The 19,474-nt window shown below is 54.9% G+C and overlaps 2 protein-coding genes across 2 annotated transcripts; both read right to left on the bottom strand.

Moving 5' to 3' along the window:
- Positions 1–3,496: 3,496 nt before the first annotated feature.
- On the bottom strand, positions 3,497–6,780 carry NKX3-1 (NK3 homeobox 1). Its single transcript, XM_054804393.1, has 2 exons — positions 5,831–6,780; positions 3,497–3,932 (listed from the first exon to the last, which is right to left on the bottom strand). Exons 1-2 carry the CDS (start codon positions 6,396–6,398, stop codon positions 3,523–3,525), a joined length of 978 nt encoding a protein of 325 aa, XP_054660368.1. The 5' UTR covers positions 6,399–6,780; the 3' UTR covers positions 3,497–3,522.
- A 4,151-nt stretch (positions 6,781–10,931) lies between these two features.
- NKX2-6 (NK2 homeobox 6) lies at positions 10,932–13,106 on the bottom strand. The gene is made up of 2 exons (XM_054804355.1): positions 12,974–13,106; positions 10,932–11,524 (listed from the first exon to the last, which is right to left on the bottom strand). The coding sequence occupies exons 1-2, from the start codon at positions 13,104–13,106 to the stop codon at positions 10,932–10,934; spliced, it is 726 nt and encodes a 241-aa protein (XP_054660330.1).
- Between the last annotated feature and the right edge of the window lie 6,368 nt (positions 13,107–19,474).

Below are 19,474 nucleotides of genomic sequence, written 5' to 3'. Positions count from 1 at the left end.
GGGTTGTGAACAAGGCAGAGCCTGTAAGCAGGACCACGCCGCCGGCAGGATCAGTGCAGGGGGAGGAGACCCGACTTCCAGCCCTGGCTGTGGGGACCGCTGCTTGTCACTGCCTGTGACAAACGGTCACCCGCGGACGGGAGCTCTTGCTCCCTTCCACGAAATAGCCGGGTGAAGGCGGCGGAGCCCGGCGAGCTGCATCTGCCGGAGGATTTGGCTGCTGAGGCTCCAGCCCCAGCCTCCTAAGGCGACAGGAGCTCCCCTGAGATCTCGTTTTGCCATCTTGATGCCTGCTTTGGCTTTTTTTTTTTTTCTTTTAAAGCTACTTGAATACAAAATTAAGTTGGGAGTTATTGCTTGCTTTCCATTTGGGAAAAGTCACTGCTGCAGAGGGGAGGGAGCGTGTGGACGGGCCGGCTGGGACCCAAGGTCAGTCCCTCTGCCTCCGTACGAGGGGGAAGCGTTCACGCTGACAGCTCCCAGGATGAATTCGTCTTCGTACGGTCCTACGGAGCCCACCGCTGCCCCTGAGTGCGCTGATGTGGTTGCAGGACTGGAAGGCAGGGGCAGAAATACAAACTGGGACCAGTGCTTGTAGTGCAAAACTCTGGAGGCCACCGGGATTGTGCTTAAATTGTGGGATTACGGGTAGTTTGGGGGTGATAAAGAAAGTCCTTTGCTATATAAGCTCTTACTTTTGGGGCAACGGTCGCCTGTTTCATGCTCATCGGACAGTAAATGGGATTAGAGGATGCTCGGTGGTGCTCAGTACCTGGCTGGCTGAGCGATGGAGCAGCATTTGGTGCCGAGCGTCTAGAAATAGTGATGAACGGTGATTTACCACCTGCAAAACCTTGTGAGCTGGTGCTTGGGGCAATTCATTGCACAAAACTCACTCGAGTGCAGCATCTGCAACAAGTTGTTTGTGTGGGAAGCCGGTGCTGGTGGGACGCCCGGGGTCATTTCGTGACAGAAACGGCGATTAAAAGAAAACCTGAACCCAGAGCAAAGAACCCACAGAGGCAGCTTGTTTTTAATAAAGACTCTGCACTCTTTATTCCACAGGACAATGCACACCAGATAAAATAGTATAAAAAAATATGTACAAAAATAGCGACTATTTGCACTGGACTCGCTTTATACCAGCAAAGTTAAGTATGAGCAGCTGGGTACTGAAGCAATAAGGACATTTTACTGGTTGTAAACCATGAGCGGGGGGAAAAAAAAGTAGCTACAACACAAACATTTTCCCAAAGAAGCGTCCAAGAAGTTCAGTTTATATCTAATTTTCAGTTTATATCTAATTTTCAGTTTATATCTAATTTTCCCAGCCCAGTTCAGTCCTTCCCAGCGTAACGTGCCCGTCCCTGCTGCTCTCCCACCGTCTGTGCAAAGCACACCCCGCGATCCCTGTTCAGGGGCAGCGCCAGGACGGTCAAATCTGCTACGCCAGCGTATTTAGTGCAAACAGAGTGTCTCTGCATTGACTGGAGCAGCATCCCAAGGGTGCGGGTGTGGGTGAGCCCACGGGATTTCAGCAGGACTTTCTCCCCTTGGAGATGCCATCAGGAGGGATGCGTGCCCTGCGGGGGCTTGGCTTCGAGGCCATAAGGGCTTTTTTTTTTTTTTGGTTTGTTTTTTGTTCCAAGCGGTGGATAAGCAGAGTGCAAGGTGGATAAGCAGCAGGGCTGGGTTTGAAACACATTGCAACAGCGCAGGGGAGATGGCCTTCTTTCCCGAGCGCCGGCTGCGGGAGAACGGGCTGGGGGGGATATGCAGCATCTGAGAGCAGGAGCTGGAAGAAAAATGTTATCTCAAGATATTAGGGGTTACTTTCAGACAATTAGAAAGCAACTGGTTGTCCTCCAAACTGGGCAAACAGCTGTGATAGCAAGAGCAACTGAGTATCTGCTGCAAAGGGTTTGCGCGTTCTCCCCTCCCTGCCCTCCCTCCCCCGGAGGTTTGCTGCGTCCCCGTACCCCCCACCAGCTTCGCCTTTGCTGCGCCTGCGAGCTCGCAAGATCCGGATCTATCGGCAAGGCGGAAGATCAGTTTCCAAGTGATGTTGTTCAAAGGGACAGATCTAAGCAGTTCCTTAACGTTACCTTACTGTCTGTGTTTCCCTGCTGCGGGAGGGAATTGGAGCGCTGTGATTTTTAATTCTAACAGGCACCTCGGGAGCATTTCTGGGGGTTCGCAGGGAAGAAGCCTCCGTGTATCGTTGTTTCAGAAGATTAAATTTGTTCCAGCAGAACTATGCTGATTTACACTAGCTGAGAAAAGGCAGTTGATGTGTTTCCTCTCTTGGAAATCTCCTTAATTTCTACACTTTCTCCCATGGACTTAGTGGCATCTAAAGTTTTAAGTATGCTTAGTTAAAAAAAAATAAAAAAATCTTTGCTACTCTGCTAGTGCAAATAGTTGTCATCTCACTAAAAAATCAGTTGTAAAGGTATCATCCTCTTCCTGCCCTGATGCCTCGGTGCTGGGACTTGGACTGATTTCACTTGCAGAGAGTTTGCCGCTTTGAAAGCTGACGGCAGCGCCGAACTCTTTGAGCTGTTGCTGTTTTAAATAGCTTACATGGGAATGTTCAAACAGCATCAACACCCGGATATGCAAAACTCATCTGTCATTGCGCTATTGTCCGTGTTCCCGAGGCTTTCTGGTTCAGCTTCTCAAGGCTGTTAAGGCACCAGCGGTTGGCGTCTCGGCCGTGGCAGGGCAGAGGGACGGGTTTGGGTGGGGGGAACTGGCACGGCTCCGTCCCGGCTGGGGCGGCCGCCTTCGCTCACGTCCCGGCAAACCTGGTTCCCGGCTGCAGCTCCGTGACCGTCAGGCACTTCGGGTTGTCGTCGCTCGTGGCAAAAAGGGGATTAATTCTCCCTGAAAGCATTTTGTCCCAGGTGGAGGCTGTGGTGCTGCCCAACAGCACGCAGAAATCTCAGGGGGGGTCTAAGCCCCCTCTGGGACCATTAGCAATTCTGGTATCAATGGCAGAAATGCACATTTTTTTTGCCTTTTTTTTTTTTAAGCCTAATTTTTAGGTCATATGGCATCTGGTGGCTGAAGCGGCCGTGCTGGGGTCGTATTGGTGCCAGCACGGGATCAGCAGTTCACTCTTTGCCCGCTTGCTCGCAGTGAGGGGTGAAGGCTCCAGGGGGGCACAGGCGGCTTAGGAGGGGCAGAGAGGGGCGATCGCCGTCTCCGGGGCTGGACCATCCCTTTCTGCCCCCAAAAGAGCCTGCGATATTTTACAGCTGCAGATCGACCCCAGAGCAGTGCTATCACGTGTGCTGAATTACACGCTTTGAAAATCTTGGGCTTTTTTTGTTTTGTTTTGTTTTGTTTTGTTTTTACTGTTAGCGATGAGAGAGGCTTGCGCGGCAACTACAGGATGCTGATCGTTACTGCGAATGGGGTCTCCCTCCCCTAATTAGCGCTAGAAAGAGCGACACAGTATTAAAAAAAAAAAAAAAAGAGAGAGAGAGAGAAAAAGATGCTTTCTGCTTAAAAAAGCGGTTACCACCAGGAGGGACTCCAGCCGTTCAAGTAGTAGAGGCAAGGCAGGTACTGCCAGCCGCCCCGCAGAGCGAGCAGCGATGCTCCGGGGAGCTCGGCCGCTTTCTGCCCCGCCAGACGCGTGTCCAGTCTGCTGATTTCGGAGGCGACCTGTTTCCTCTTGGTTTTGTACCTCCTGTTCTGGAACCAGATTTTCACCTGGGTCTCGGTAAGCTGCAGGTTTTTGGCCAGGTGGGCTCGCTCGGGGGCAGAGAGGTATTTTTGGTGGCTGAATTTCCGCTCCAGTTCGATGACTTGGGTGTGGGAGAACGCTGCCCGAGAACGCTTCGCCTGCTTGGGGGGGCGCTGGGCGATGGGCAGGGGTTGCAGGGGGGGGTCGCAGTCTGACAGGTAGGTCTCCGCCGTGACATCTGCAGGAGGAAAGAGCTGAGAATTACCCGCTTGGAAATTGCCCGAATCCCTTGCTTTTTCCCTTCCAGAGAGCAGAATATTCATATTATCTCGGAAATATTTTCATTTAATGGAGTGAACACTGTCTTAAAGTCATATAAGGAAATTTTTTTCTTCCTAAATCACACTTTCTTAATTCATATCAGCATGCATTCAATATGCACATACATTCAAGGGACTAAAATAATACAAAGGGATATTTTGCAATGCTGGTGAAGGTCTGCCTAAAACCTCAAGGTACTATTGTTACACACATTATGGCATTGACAGCTCTTGAGATTTTTATTGCAGAATTCGTATTATTAGGCACTTCTTTGAAATGTCCTCCTCTGTCTGTGGAAAAATCCCAGTCCCCTGAGAAAATAAGTTTCTGTCCTCAAGCTATGGACTCAGAAATGGGAAATCAGTGCAGCCGAAAGCAGGCTGCAGTTAGAAAGCATCAGAAGTAAATTCCTCTCTTTTCTCTTTCACGACTCCAAGGCAATGCCAAGAAATTTTGGGGTGGATTTTTAAAACTTCAGGCCTGGCATAAAGCTGCAACCTGGATTGGGATCACAACTCCAAAGCCGCGTCTCGGTGTTTGCCTCCAACTTATTTCTCGTGGCACCACTCGGTCGCCTGAGCCACAACCCAGGAAGGTGCTGAGCTCCCTGGGCAGCGTCACCTATAACTGTTAAAACTTCTCAAGTCAATTTATTTATGCAGTTAGTTCCTTTTTGTGTATTACCCAGCTTGGGATGGAAATAGGCTTTTTTTTTTTTTTTTTCCTTTAGTCATTTCTTAGTATGTTTTCTTAAGATGTGAACATAATGCTCAAGATAGAAACAACGGGCTTAATTCCCAGCTTGTGTAAGTCATGGTAGTGCCACCAAAATCCCCAGAGCCGCGCTGATTTACACTAGCCACTTTCTGCGGGATTTGGTACGGCTTTTAATGATTTTTGTAATAATCAGCCTGGAGGCTGTTTCTGAACTTGCTTTTATACAGAAGCTTCTTTTAATAGAATTGAAACGTAAAGCCAAAATTCCCCTGGCAAGGGCTCTTAGCAAGCGAGAGCCGGTCGCTAGAGAGTTCCAAATTGCCTTTTTGGCTATTGCAGCTCAGCCCAGGACTGCTTGGGCAGGGAGAGGCTGAGCCCTTCCCCAGCCCCGGCCGCGCTCGCGCTGCTACAATCAGAGAGGCGCTGGTCAAAAAAATTTGTTTCTGAGTGTGATTTTCGGTATGTTGCTTCTGAAACGTCATTGCCTGCAATGAATTTAGGGGTTGCATGCTAGAAAGGGATGCTGGGGCAAGAGGAGCAGGATCGTTATGAATAAAGCAGGCGATGTGCAGCGGTACAGGCAGGAACACACTGCTGGGCACGTGGGAAAGTTGAGCCCTGCTGCAAACGGCACAAATTCAACATGGGGACTTTCCAAATATCCCCGGACCGGAGGCGCCGATGAGCTCGGCTGCGGCAGCATCGCGGCGCTGAAGGACGGGCACAAACTGCCTCTCTGAGCTGGCAGCCCTAAGGTGCCCTCGCTGGGGACCTTCTGCATGAAGAGGGAACTTTATTTCCCACGATATCGCAGAAATCCATTGACTGGTTTGTTTTTTTTCAAAATGTCATTTTAGGCAGATCCAGGCCTTTGAGTTATTTGAAGCGCCTGGCGAAAGGTTTGCACGCAGTTGCTATTTCTCTTGCTTTCCCGCTGCTAGAGCACAGCTACTCCCTGGCATTTAAAGCACGGATTATTTGGCTCTGGGGTGCTCGAGGCGGCTGGGTCTGGATCCTGCCCCTCGGTTGACCCAAGCGTAGACATTGCTGATCCATTCCCCGGCCAACGGGCTCAGCCAGGAGCTTCCACCCCCTTACCTGCGTCCGCCTCGTGGGGTGTTCCTCGGACCTGGGCTGGCGATGCTCCTGGGGGACGAGGGCTCCCGGGGGGGTGCCCTGGGGTAGCCCCCGGGGCCAAACTGCCCTCGCTGCCCTGCGCCGTGCCTGCCCCCGGCTCCCCGTCCTCCGGGCTGCCAAACCCGCCGCTCTTGCCCCGCTCCGGCCGTGCTCCCCGCTCTGCCCCGTCCCAGAGGATGTCTTGGATGAGGAAGGATGTCCGGGGCCTGGAGGAGACCGGCACGGTCTGCTGGGCTGCCATCGGGGTCCGGCTCATCCCTGCTGGGGTGCTGCTGGGTGCTCTCTGCCTCCTTGCGGGGAGCACCCCGGCACTCATCCTCCTCTTCCTCTCCCTGCCCAGAGGCACGCTGGCTTCCCACCCTCCCGGCTCTGCATTTATAGGGCAGGCAGCCAAGCCTCCCCGGGCCTGATTGGAGATCCCTGGCAGGAGTCTACGCCCTTCGGTTGTGTCTTGGCTCCCACGAGTTTTCTGGCTGCTTGCTTCTCCCTCTCGCTCAGGACGCCCTTCCCCACGGATCCACGGGGTCATGGCCAAACCTCAGCCTCCTCCGTGCCCCCCGCTTGCTCCTTTGCTGGCAAATCCCCCCCCGAGCTGTTACGATGAGAGAAGGATGCCTAAGTGAGTTCCTCCTTTTTAGGATCAAAATGCTCCCAGGGTGGGGGTTTTGGCAGGAGGAACGGGGAGCAGCATCGCTGCCTTGGAGGGATGCTCTGCGAGGGGACCGCTTCTGCATCCGCCACCCCAGCTCCAACGAGCTGATGCTCTGCTTGTTCCTACTTAAGGAAATGATTTACGTCCCAGAGTAATCCCTAGAGCTCTTTGGGGAAATGCTGTTTTCAGGGGAAAAAAGTGAAGACAATAAAAGGATTGTGTTTTGGTTTGTGGTTTTTTTTATTTTGACGGCTTTGAGGGTTTTCTTCTAAACCTTCCACTTTGATGCACTTTCAGTTTGTTGAAAAACAGGGGGGGAATGTCAAAGACATTTTCATCAGCTTTGCGAAGCTGCTCTAACGAGGGCTCTAAAATGGAAGTTGAGATGCAACAGGGAGGGCGGATCCAGAGGCAGATGCTTGCACAGAAAGGGGCAGAGGGTTCGCATGAAAATTTAAGCCTAAACCTCAGACTCATTCCTGCACCAGCTGTGGAATGGGACGGCATTTATTTAAGCAGCCGTAGTGCCTTTATACGCCATCCTGCAAGGCCCTGTGTTCAAAGGCACCCGAAAGGAGCAAAACTTTCCCGATTCCAAGAAAAACCATGAGTCCAGCTCTGTTCTAACAGATTTTTTTTTTTCCTGAGTATCTATTTGTAGTTGTTCTTCTAGAGTTTCTGTTTGGAAAACAACTCCCTGCTCGCCACACAAACAGCCGCGAAACGCCCTCGGATGGGGGCAGCGCGTGATTAAAAAATCACCTTGCCCCATCATAAGGCAAAGCAATCTGGTGGGAGCAGGATTTGGCTCTGTGGGTGCAGATGAGCAGCATCCCCGGGGACTGCAGGCACCCTCTGACCCACGTATGTATATATAGTCACCCCCTATAGCCCCTTTGCCTGCAAACTCCTTTTGCTGTTGAAATAACGTAGCGCTAATCAGCTCTTCTGTTCCTAAAGCCTCCACTCAAACTCAGCCCCTCTTCCTCAGCCGAAAAGCCCGGGCATGGGTTTTTTTTTTTCTTAACTTTAAAAAGGGGAAACAATAGATTTGCTTGAAATCCCCTGAGGACTTTGTTGATTTTACAGGAGGGTGTTTGGTTACAGCAGCCCACAGCCCAGAGCAGGTTGGGCGGACGTGCCCCAAACCCTGATTTTAACCTGCTGACGCTCCTGGCTTAGAAAATTCCCCCTGTATTCACCGGATGCTTGGAAAACTCCAGTAGCTTCAATACTTCAGCCTCATTAACCTCCTATAGTCTGAGAAAGGGAATTTGGAAAGATTTATGAAGCAATTGGATCCCAAGAGTATTATTGCAGCCGTGCCCTGGCCGCCGGCCCTCTAACCCCCCGGCCTCGCTTCTGGAGAGCAAATTGGGAACCGGCGTGAGGTGCCGCTGTGGGTGGGGGGCTGCCCCACGGCTCCCTGCCCACCCGCTCCGGTGCTTGAGCCGGATGCCACTGTGCTGCCCGGGGGGGGCTCGGGATGATGGGGAGCCCCGAGGGGCACCGGTGGGTCCCCTGGCAGGACTGGGGCTCAGCACGCACCCCGCTGGGCTTGCCGAGGGCACGTCGGCGTGACTGTGGGTGCAGCGCCATGCGGGGATGCTCGCTCGGGTCAGGAAGCCGTGCTGCTCCCCGGGGACACTCCGTGCTGAATTCGGGAGGCGATTTTCCCCCTGCAGAGACCCCACCCCTGCTGATGTTCAGCTGCCCGTGGTGCTGGCAGGGATCGGCACGTGCCTGCACGCCCAGGCGCTCAGCCTGTTGTGCGTCCATAACTATTTTGGGCTCTGGCACAAATTCACGAACATAAGACCCAGCAGAAGGGCTCCTCTTCCCAGAAGCCAGGCGATTCCCTTCCTTCCAGGAGGATCATTTCACTTCAATTCAGCATTTTCCTGCAAATAGAGCGTGGGCTGTTACACCTCTGCTTTGCAGCCAGAGCTTTACCACAACCATTAGTGCAAGCTCCTGGTGCTGTCCCTGTGCTTGACCCCTCCGTCCGTGGGTCTGTCCTGGGCAGCCTCATGCCACGGCTCTTTCGTGGTCAAGCATCTCGTCCCTGCACCTCCAGCGCCCGCATCCTCTGCTCGCTCGGTGAAAATAACTCGTAGCTGATGAGCAGTGAGTAATTTGGCCCGGGACAGGAGTTTTGGGCCAGGAGAAGGCTTTGAGGAAACGTGGGCTGGTTCGTGTGTGCGTTTGGGAAAGCTCGTTTTGGCAGCGGTTGGTGTAGCGGGTAATTTCTGATTTGGGCTGGAAACGGGAGGTTTAAAGCAACGGCCCCGGCATGTGCCGCGGAGAGGCAGGCGACAGAGGGGCTCTGGCCAGCACCAGGGTTTTCAGGGTATCCCTACGGGGAACTTCGGGAAGCCCCTCCAAAACATATGGAGGGACATAAACGATGCCTTTGGTGCTCGTGATTCCCATTTTCAGGTTGTTTTTTTTTTCTTTTTTCTAAGCAATTTCCTTCTTTGCTTTCTGTGCTTATTTGGGGGGAGTTTTATGTGATTTGCCTCATTTTGTCGCTGAACCTCAAAGGAAAAAACTCTCAGTGTTGTTAAGACTTGCAGGTGAGCCCATGCATTGGGGATGCTGCTGTTTGCCGGGGCTTTCCCCGATGCCAGCAGCATTTCCTGGTGCAAGGACCCTGTCGTGTCCCCTGGCTGCTCCAAAGCCAGGACAGAGACCCAAGACCCAGCTGATTTTGGGAGATAGCCCTGAGTGAGTGCGGATGGACGAGGGGGAGGAGAAGGGGCAGCACCCAGAGTAGCTGTCACCTTACCCGGTCGTTTCCAGGATCTCGGTGGGGCTGCAAAGCCTCGGAGTGGCAGGACGGCGAGCAAGCTGTCTCGCCGAGAGCGTTTTTCTGGTTTGATTTGGATGTCAGGGATGTCCCTTTTGGGAAGCAAGTGAAAGCCGGAGCGATGGGGCTGAGTGGGATTAGAGATAAAAGCTTAATTGCCTCCTGCAAGACTCTTTTCACCAAACGCCGGGAGGATAAGACACTGTGGGGAAAGGAGCGGGGAGGAGGGGGCAGCAGCCTGGAGGGGGGACGGAGGTTGCGAGGGGACATTTTCCCTGTCCCGTGCGGTGGGAGTTGTGTGCGGGTTGCTGTCTGGCTCCGCCCGGGGGATCTCTTGGCGTTGTAGTGGAAAGATCTCTGTTAAACCAGTATCGTGCATCAGGCATTGACCTCTGTGTGGTTTTCCCCCCCTCCCCGATACGAGTAAAGCCTGCACTGGGAGGCCAGGGGCAGCCCGATGCGTGGGTCGCTCTAACGAGGTCTCACTGGGTTTATTGTCCAAGTGTGAGGCTGTGGATTCGTGCCGCCTGTTGGGGATGTGGCTGTGCTCCCCTTCGATCTGCCCCAGGACGTTGCAGCAGCATTCACCCCTTCTATATCATAAATATATAGAGACAGATACATAGATACAGATATACGTACAGTCCTTTGATCGGCAAAGCCCTTGGTGCCGATGGATCCTGATTTGGGGGATCCTGCACCTCTTGGTTCAGCACCGGTGGTGCTGGTGTGATTCAGGTGGCACCAACGCACGGTGTGATCCTGTAACCGCGGAGCTGCCCCACCACGAACCTGCAAACCCATTTTACCAGGGAGGGAATAGCAACAGAGAGCCGAGAACACTTGCCAAGAGTTAGGGAGGGGGTTAAACCTTGGGAGCTCCCCAAGCTTGGACTACAAGGCAATTATCTTTCTGGGTTAATTATTAGTATTAAGATTGATTTTTTTTTTTTCCTTTGGATCAGATTTTTATGCTCGAATGCAAGCCGTGGATAGGAAAAGTCAAAATACTAAGTGGGGAATGGTGAGAGAGTGAAAACACTCAACTTCATCAATTTGTTTATTTGCAAATAATAATAATGATAAAGACAGAAATTAACACCTGTGCTGGGAGATATTAAGAAATATAAATCAGAAATGTATCTCAAAAGATTAGAGGAACTCAAAGCTTTAAATAGTGTTCATAAAAAAGTGAACGCCCAGCGATGTGCACAGACCCTGTTTTCCAGTTGTCCTTAGGAAGAAGACCAGCGTTCATGCCCTCGTGACGGCCGTGCACTGGCATCCTGGAAGATCAAACCCTCTGGGAGCAGGAAGGGCCAGACTCCAAAACATTTGTGTTTAAATAAATAAATGCCCTCAGCCATTAGGTCCCCAAAGTCGCAGTGCTGGAGCGGCAGCGTCCCCCTCTCTCCTGACCTGCCTTTGCAGAGATGTGACCACACGAGCTGCCTGGAGGGGACGGATGCTCTGGAGACGTCCCACTGTCCGAGGCAGCAGAAACCCTCTGGATTCAGCTCCTGTCCTGACGACGGCTGGGCTCTGGAGCGGAGGGCGGCTTTCCTCAGCGCTTTTCAGGCGGTCCTGACCTCCATGCCCATCTACCAAGCCCTGATCCCCGCTTGCACAGTGGCTTGCAAGCACGCGGGCTGGTGCTGAGCAGCGCTGGCCATGCCCAAGCTCACGTTCACAGTGTGGCTGCTGGGGGTGGCACTGGGGGGCACCCCGGTGTAGCCCCCCCCATAGCTGGCACCGTACGGGCTGCTGCTATAGGCACTGTAGTAGGAGCTATAGGAGTAAGGGCTGGCGGTGATGCCGTATGGGGCTGGATAAGGCTGGGAGCCCCCAAGACAGGGTTTGCCGTCCCTGACCAGCACGGGCACTGCCACCCTCCGTGGGGGCAGCGGGTGGGCAGCCAGCTCCAGGGATTTATCCTGCCTTTGCCTCTTGCACTTGTACCTCCGGTTTTGGAACCAGATTTTCACCTGCGTGGAGGTGAGCTTGAGCACGTTGGCGAGGTGCTCCCTTTCCGGAGCGGAGAGGTATTTCTGTTGCTTAAATCGCTGCTCCAGTTCAAATACCTGAGCTTGGGAGAATAAAACTCGGGGTTTTCTCCGCTGTCGCTGCTTGGGATGGTGGCAGGAGTCGGCTTGCTTCTCATCTGCTTCAAAAGGGTGAGCGAGCAAACATTTTCCTGCAGCAAGAAAAACCCAAAGCGAAGTGAGACCGAAGTCCTGTTCTGTTCCCAGCGAGGGTTGTTTCCAAAGGAGGGATCAAATTGGGAATGGGGCCCCTTGGGAATAAGATGAAGTAGGGTTGATAGTTGACAAGTTTAATATGAACTTTTCTGTGGTGTTTAATGGGAATTCAAGAAAATTCCCTTTTTTTTGGTGGAATGAGAAGCCTGGCTGTTACATGAATTTTGGATAATGCCTCCTTTCCGTCCCTCCTAACGGCGCCTGTGCTGCTGTGGGTGCTGCCACCGCGGCAGCCCCAGCCTGGAGGGGCCCAGGGAAAGTGGGGTACGCTGTAGGTTTGAGTACCCCAAACCACAAATCCCCTTCCCCACAGTCTTGCTCCGGAGGGATGGAAGTGATGGCAGTCAGAGCTCTGGCAGGATTTACCTCCAGCGCCCGAGGAAAGGGGAATTCCGCAGCTCTCCAAATTTAAGCAAAACCAGAATAACGAAGGGGCTGGGAACGAAGGAGGAAAAATTGTTAGATGTGAGAGAAGACGCAAAGTAATTGTAGGGTTTGTTTTTTTAAGTTGCTGGCGTTTTGTGTTGCAGGCGAGCTCGTCGGGGGTCTCGCACAGCGACCGCTCCCCAGGTGCTGGGATGCGCTCCGCACCCTGGCAGCCACAGCGGGGGCTCAGGGAATTTGAGGGGGGGCTGCGGGGAAATGGGGTGCTGGAGGGCTCCGTCTGCAGTTGTGAAGCTGACGGAGAGTCCTCCCCGGGCTCCTCTCGCCTTCTCCGGCTCTCTAGCTCTGTATCCCAGTGCCGCCCAGTGCTCAGGCTCTGCTCCTACTGGTTTCCCCGTTTCTCCGCTCTGCAGCCGACGGGCATTAGGGAAACAGGAGCGAAGGAAACTGTCGGATTTTTAGCCGGGGGGAGAAGAGGGGGCCCGTCCGATTTCCCCCTCGGGGGCCGCTCCGGAGCCGCATCCCCGCTGCCGGCTCCGCGCCCCCGGGGCCGGTCGTGCCGCGGCGGTCCCCGTCCTCAGCGGGGACAATTTACAGAGCATCGAAACGGGGTTTTGTGTCATCGAAAGCGGTGGCGATTTGTGCCTTTCGTAAGAAAAAAACCCCGCGGTTATATCCACCTCGCCCGGGCCGCTTCGTTTCCCCGAGGGCAGCCGGAGCGGCGGGGGCGCACGGGGAGGGATGCGCGGTTTTGCCGGGACCCGGAAAATGCCCCAAATAACCCCCAAAACCCAAACGCTGGGGTAAAAAAAAAGGGGGGGGGAAGGAGGAAACTCGCCACGGCCGCAGCACGGAACGTGGGCTCCGGCGGGATCGTGGTTGGAGGGTGCGAGGATACAACGGACGGCTCCGCTGCCCTCGGTTTTCCAGCCCAGGGGAACGAAAGCGGCTCCGCGGGGCTCCCCCGGCCCCGCTGTCCCCCGGCCCCGCGGGTCACTTACGCGGCGGCGGCGGCTCGTCCTCCCCGCCGGGGCTGCGGACACCCCGGGGGCCGGGGGCGGTGCGGGGTCCCCCGGCAGCTCCCGGCCGCTCCAGGTTGAGGATGTCCTTCACCGAGAAGGGGGTGGGCAGCATCTTCCAGGGCCCGGGCGTGGGGGGTGGGGGGGCCGCCCCAGCCGCCGTGCCCGCAGCGGGGCTCTGCGCTCCGGGACCCGCTCCCCGGCTCTGACCCTCCTGCCGCCGCCGGGCCAGGCACCACCCCCGGCCCCCGCCGTCGGGCCGGGCTCCGGGGGGGGTGTCCCCGGGGGTTGGGGGGAGCAGGGGAAGGCGGGTCGGTCCCCGGGGGAGCCGCCCGGGATGCTCCGGCCCGGACACGGCTCCCCATGTGCTGCCCCCTTTCAGCTCCCGAGGAAGGAGCCAGACCCCTTCCCCTCTCTATTTCCAAAACAAGGGGAAGCGAGAAGCGGGGGGGGGGGGGAATCTGGGCTAAGCTGCAATAAAACAAACCGAGTCGATTTTAGCTCCATTAAGGTCACATTAGCGAGCGACTTCGGGAGATAACGGCTGATAAGGAGCGCAGACCACCTAGCTCCTGCGGGCGGGGGGGGGGGGGTAGGATGCTGTGAGAGCCCCCACCAGCATGGGCTGCCCACCGAGAGCAGCTCTGGGCCCCAGTTCCCTTCCAGTCTGTCCCAGTGCTGCCTTGGTGGGTGGGCACCGAGCTGGCAGACCCCCCACTGGGGCATGGAATGGGACCGGGGCCCCTCGCATGAATTTGGGGAGCGGGACCGTGTCCTGGTAGCCCCGTGGGGCAGTGGGGAGCCCCACTGGCCGTGGGGTGATGCTGGGCCTTATCTGGGCCCAGTGACCGGCTATTTCAATTAAAATTCCTGGCCGGCCTCAGGGGCTGGTGTTTGCTGATAGCCCTGACAGAGTAGAGCTAGTTTTTGTCTGGGTTGGGTCGGTATCTCTCGCACCACCGAAATAGCCAAACCAGACTGTTAGGGCAGGCTGAATAAATAAACTACCCAAATGCAGGCAAGGAAGTGAGGGGCTGGAACAGGAGGGAAAATAAATACAGTGGCTTGGGGAGAAAAGTGCTCACGGCTCCACAGGTCGGTCCTCGGTTCTGTGTAATGCACAGGTTCATTCCCGGCTCCTGTGGTCCGTGAGATCCCTGCACACCGTGCCTTATTTTCTAGCGTAAAGTAGGAATTGTGACCAAACACATTGTGAGAAACACCGAACTCACCTTCCCTGGGAGGGTTTCGCAGCGTGTGGCGATGCCTTTGCAGGCCCGCGGCGCGGCCCTCCTTCAGCATCTGCTAAATCCCTTTGGTGGGGGTAAAGCTCAGGCCCTGCTCCAGCAGTTTCCTTTGGGCTGCCCTCCCAAGGAGCACTCACTCTCCTCTGAGATGGTTTTAAGTCCTGCCATCCCTTGCTGCGGGCCTCGTCCTACTCTCCTCACACTTGGTAAGAGTGTGAATTTTTCAGTGTGACTCACACGCTGAGAGGATACCTGGAGGGATTATTTTGCTCTTTTTTGGCTGTTGCACTTGCTTCCCAGACCCCAAGATTTCCAATCCCATGCAGGGATGACACTGCAGCACTTCAACCAGCCCAGACTCCTCCAGCTGCAGCTTCTTCCCCGTGCCGGCCACCGCAGCGGCTGTGTGCTCCCTGCAGCCCGTCGTCGTCGTCATCGTCCCCGCGGACAAGATTATCTCCTGCAAACCCATTCTCCAAGTCCAGGCTGTGCCCCGTTCCCAAAGCCCCTTCCCAGTCCCCAGCCGGATTCATTGCCACGTCTAAATGGCTTGTTTGGGACTCGAAACACCAAAAGGCGAGAGCAAACAGGCAGTAACATTACACCTTGGCTTGTTGATGGCGGGAGGCAGCCGGCGCCAAGGTAAAATGCTTGGCTGGGATCAAGACGAGCAGGAAGGAATTGGGGTAAGTAGCTTTATCCGCCCCTAATGACTCGGGGCGGCCAAGATTAATGGAGAGGCTGGAGTTTGGCTCGCAGGATCTGCAGAGAGATGAGGCACCGGGTGGGTTGAGTTGGGGGAGAGCAAAGGAAAACGGAGCTTAGCACAGGGCAGCAGGGAAGGATTAGTGCCCTGCGACAGCCGGGGGGCTGCACTGGCTGCTCCCCATCCCACTCCGTGTGCCCCCATAAGCCGCATCCAGCCCTCCCTCGCTTGCAGAGCCGCAACGGCCTCCGAAGCATCCGGAAGCTTGGATGAGGCTTGTAAATCATCTCCGCAGGTGCTGCCCTGCCAAAACCCGCTGCCGAGCCTGCCCAGCCCTGGCCCCGCTCCCTGCCCGGTGCCCGGGAGCTCGCCCGGTGCCGCGGACATCGGCACTGGCAAGGGCTCGGGCCCTTCCCGCGGTGCCGGCGATGGACCGCGGCTCTCGGCCTCTTTTGGCAGCGAGAGGCCACTGGGGGGTTTCTGGGAAGGAGACTAAGAGGATCTATCACAAGCCGTCATAAATCACCAGCTTCTTTTTGACTGGCAAGTTAATTTTATTACAACTCTCCAGGGACATTACTCCTCTTTTTAACTAGGTTAGATGAAATCAGGAGAAAGCTGCTTCTAGCCGCCGTCGGGCGTTTAAACGGGAGGATTTCTATGGCAGTAGCACCACGGCGGCTCCCAAAGTATCCGATTTCTGGCAGCTATCGCTGGGATGCATCAGGATCCCGATGTGCCGTCGGAGGAGCATCCGAGGCCCTGGAAACCTGACTCTGTCTGCTGGAGCGCGATGGGGCAGCCAGCCCTCCCGAGGCACTCCTGCCCTGCCAGAAGGTTTTGTTTTTAAAGCGCTCAGAACGAGGGAATAACGGGAATAATGGGGATATAATGGGAATAAAGGGAATAATGAGTGAGGTGGATGGACGGGGCGGGGGTTGCAAGCACAGAGCACGTGTGTAGACATCTCTAAGGAGTTCGCAAATGCTGTGATGCAGCTGAAATTAAACTTAAAAGGGTTTTCTACATCTTCTTCTTTTCCCCAGCTACTTTCTGTCCTTTTTCATCAGTGAAGTAAAACAAAAAGCAGAGAAAATGGAAGTGATGGCAGAGAGCGAGCGGTAGGCGGGTGAGGGAAAGCAGATTCCCTCTCCAAAGCTTTCTAATAAACATTGGGGGGGGAGGAAACCAACCAGAAAAATGTGCTGCTTTTCAGGATTTGTAGGATAAAAATAACTTTGAAACTTTAGCAAGTGTTCACGGAGAATCTGCTTTCTGCCTGGCTCCACGACGAAGGCCACGTCTCTGCCGCGCTGGCAGAGGCAGGCAGTGGGTGAGGGCAGCGCGCGGGCAGGGTGCAGGCAGGGTGGAAGGCCATCCTGACTTGATGAAGCGCAGGCAGTTCAGGCACAAGGCTGAACGGCCCCAACTGGGGCCGGCTGTCGTCCCCTGCCCTCTAGTTATCTCTTTTTTGCCCCATTTTAGGCATCTCTTTGGAGACAAGGCAGCACTTCCCTGGCGCTCCGCTCTGTTGGACTGCACTTTATGACCATTTTTCTATCTATTATTTCTGGATTTTGGGGGAAACCTGTTGAAATCAAGGGGATTAAATGGAGAGAGGGTTTCTCAGCTGCTGCTACAGCGGTATCTGCTCCGGGAGAGGTTTTTCTGTGCCAGGACTTTGGCCCAAAGCATTAGCCAGCAGTGCCCTCTGCTTGGACACCGGAGATGTGCAGCTTTGCTGCTCCTCAAAACGCCAAAGCTGAGCACTGAAAAGGGGGGGTGGGGGGGTGGAAAAATCCCCCCGTGCTCCTTCACCCCCGCTGTTACAGAGGGAATGGGTCAGCAGTGGGTACGGGCTGGGAATTGCTGAGGTTTGGGGCTTTGCTGTGTCACGCTCGGGAGATAAAAATACCGGTCAGTGCTAAAAGTGCTCTCGCCATCTTTTAAGCAGGGGAGTTATTTTTAAAAGGGATTATTTTGGTGAAACGTCATGAATAATTCAGTGTCCGTCCCCCCCCCCCCAGCAGCTGGAGGAAATGTGACCTCACAAAATTACATTCTGGGTACTTGTCTGTCACTTTTTCTGACCAGAGAGCTGCAGGGAGCATCCTTCATGAGACCACCGGGGCTACCTGGCTCCTTCCCCCGTGTATCTCCAGGACGAAGAGTGCGATCCCCTGGGTTGCAGCGGGCGTACAGATTGCTGCATTTCTGCCTGCTGCAGCATCGATGCGCAGGGCTGGGGACGATTGCCGGGGCCGGTGGCAGCGCCTGGGCTGGAGATGCTGAGCATCTGAGGTGCAGAGTCTCCCCGCGGAGACTTCCCAGCATTTGGACTTGGCAGTGTCAGGTTTACGGTTGGACTCGATGATCTTAAAGGTCTTTTCCAACCTAAATGACTCTATGATTCTATACCTGGACATTTTGGGCAGACCCTTCCTGGTTCTGCCCTCTGCAAAAGCAGGTCTGACAGCAGCCGGGGTGCAGCCTTGCCCCGTCCCCTGCCCTCCGTGCCGCCCAGGGGGATGGTCATGGAGCAGAATTTTCACATCTTTGGGTGTTTCTGGGATTTAGGCAAATTCCTGGGGATGCTTTCAAGTCAGGGCTGGGCAGGAGGTGGCGGCGGGAGCGAGGAGAGGGCAGGACGCACCTGCGGCTGCCGGAGGGGAGAGGATGGGTGCGGGCAGGCCGAGTGGGTGCTGGGTGCTGGGTGCTGGGTGCTGCGGCGTGGCGGGGCCACGGAGCCGGCGGCCTTCGGTCGGCAGATGGCACAAGAGCCGTGGCTGAGCGCCGTGGGCAGGGAGCAGAGCTGCTGGGAAAAAAAATAATTGGGGGAAAAAAAAAAAAAAAGTGCATCACCCTGCAGCTCGCTGAGCAGCGAGGGTAGAGCGGGAGGCAACGCGGGCGACCGACGCTGGTCCCTTCCAGCCTCCTCCGCAGCTCCCAGGGAGTCCCAGCAGCAGCCCGGTCTAGCATCTGTCCCACCAGCAGCTCCGCTGTTAGGCTTGGAGCATCCCAAACTCATCCTCCGGCTTCCTGCAGCTCCATCCTGCTGCTTGGCTGGGCAGCGAGGCTGCGGTGCTCCCGGCTGGGTTATTCGGGAGGGAGCCGAGGGGGTCGTTAGCCCCCCAAGAGCGAGGGCCTGAGGGGGTTTGTGAGCACGGTGGCAAGCCAAAAAAAAAACCAACCAACCCCTGGCTATGGCAAGGAAAACAGGGATGAGACACGATGGGAAATGTCTGGGGTGTTTGGGATACAACTGCTCCCCGGGGAATCTGGTCGGTGCCTCCTCGATGCTCCGTGTGCAAAGCGGCGTGCTGAATGCATTGCAGCGGTGTGCCCCCCGCCTTCCAGCCGTGCAAGCGGGGTGTAAAATCCTCCATCATCCTCTGAGCCGCAGGAGAGAGGTGTTATGAAAATGCCCACAAGCTGCGGTGTGCGGGATGGGGGAAAAGCTGAGCTCGGTTACCCCCCCCCCCCGACCTCCCAATTTCACCTCCCCGAACCCCAAACCTCAACATCCTCACTTAAAAAAAGGGGGTTGCTCCTTGGCCCCGTGCTCTCCTTCTGTCCCCATCGCAGGCTGCCCTGTGGTTTGCAAACATCAAGCACTGCACAAGTGTTCTTTATTATTGGTTTTGACAGGCTCGGTTAAGTGGGCGGACGGGGCCTGGCAAACGTGCTTGGGTTTGCTTTCTGCTTTGGAACAACTGCGGGGCTCGCCACATCTGTTGGGTTTGGGTTTTGTTTTGTTTTGTTTTGCTTTTTTTTTTTTTTTTAATGGGAGACATTTGTTTAGATTGAAGAAAGATCGCTTGGATACTGGGCCAAAAATGTAACTTAAAATATCTGGACTAAATAAGCTCCTAAAATAAGGAGAATTGCTTAATATTTTTCTCTCTGATGTCATCTGTGGACGCCATACACTGAAATCCTAGGCGTGATAATATTTAAATAAAACGCAGCCTCAAATAATTCACAGGGCAGGGGGGAAATGCATCATGCATTATCAGCTATTACATGTCATAGATTTCCTATTTGTCAATCTACCCGCCCTTAAAATATATAAACTGGCCGTGAGCAACTTCCTGAGCCTGAGTGAAATACGTGCCGAAGCAGTCGGAGGTCAACCCAAGCAGCCCCTTTGGTTCTGGCGTTTGCGGCGTCCTCTTTGGAATTTAATTTAAGAAAAAAAAAAAAAAATCATGCTTAACGATACGGCCATCAGCTCCAAGGGTGAGCTGTGTAACTTTCCGCTTTCGACTGAAAGGCTGCCAAAAGGAAGAGCCTCCTTAAAAACCCAAGTGTGTGAATTGTGCCTGCCGAGGGTTAGAAACTCCTCCACGGGACTTGGCCTGAGGGCCAGGAGAGCTGGAGCCTCCTGAGAGCCCAGTCCCAAACCCGGACACGTCCCCCTGCGTCAGGCGGAGGCAGCCGAGATGCCGGCGGGTCGCGGCCGTGCCCACTCTCCGCTTCTCGTTTGCGCCTGTCCAGCCTTGCTGCCTGCGTTTGCGCAGGGAGCAGCGT

This window comes from Grus americana, chromosome 26, assembly GCF_028858705.1.
Source record: "Grus americana isolate bGruAme1 chromosome 26, bGruAme1.mat, whole genome shotgun sequence".
NCBI lineage: Eukaryota > Metazoa > Chordata > Aves > Gruiformes > Gruidae > Grus > Grus americana.
Note: the sequence above shows the minus strand (reverse complement) of the source record. Positions and strands in the feature narration are given on the sequence as shown.

Coding starts and splice junctions, on each gene's coding strand:
- NKX2-6 (XM_054804355.1), bottom strand. CDS start 13,106: ATGCTGCCCACCCCCTTCTCGGTGAAGGACATCCTCAACCTGGAGCGG. Junction 11,525..12,973: donor GGACGAGCCGCCGCCGCCGC/GTAAGTGACCCG, acceptor TTCTTGCTGCAG/GAAAATGTTTGCTCGCTCAC.
- NKX3-1 (XM_054804393.1), bottom strand. CDS start 6,398: ATGACCCCGTGGATCCGTGGGGAAGGGCGTCCTGAGCGAGAGGGAGAA. Junction 3,933..5,830: donor ACCCCACGAGGCGGACGCAG/GTAAGGGGGTGG, acceptor TTCCTCCTGCAG/ATGTCACGGCGGAGACCTAC.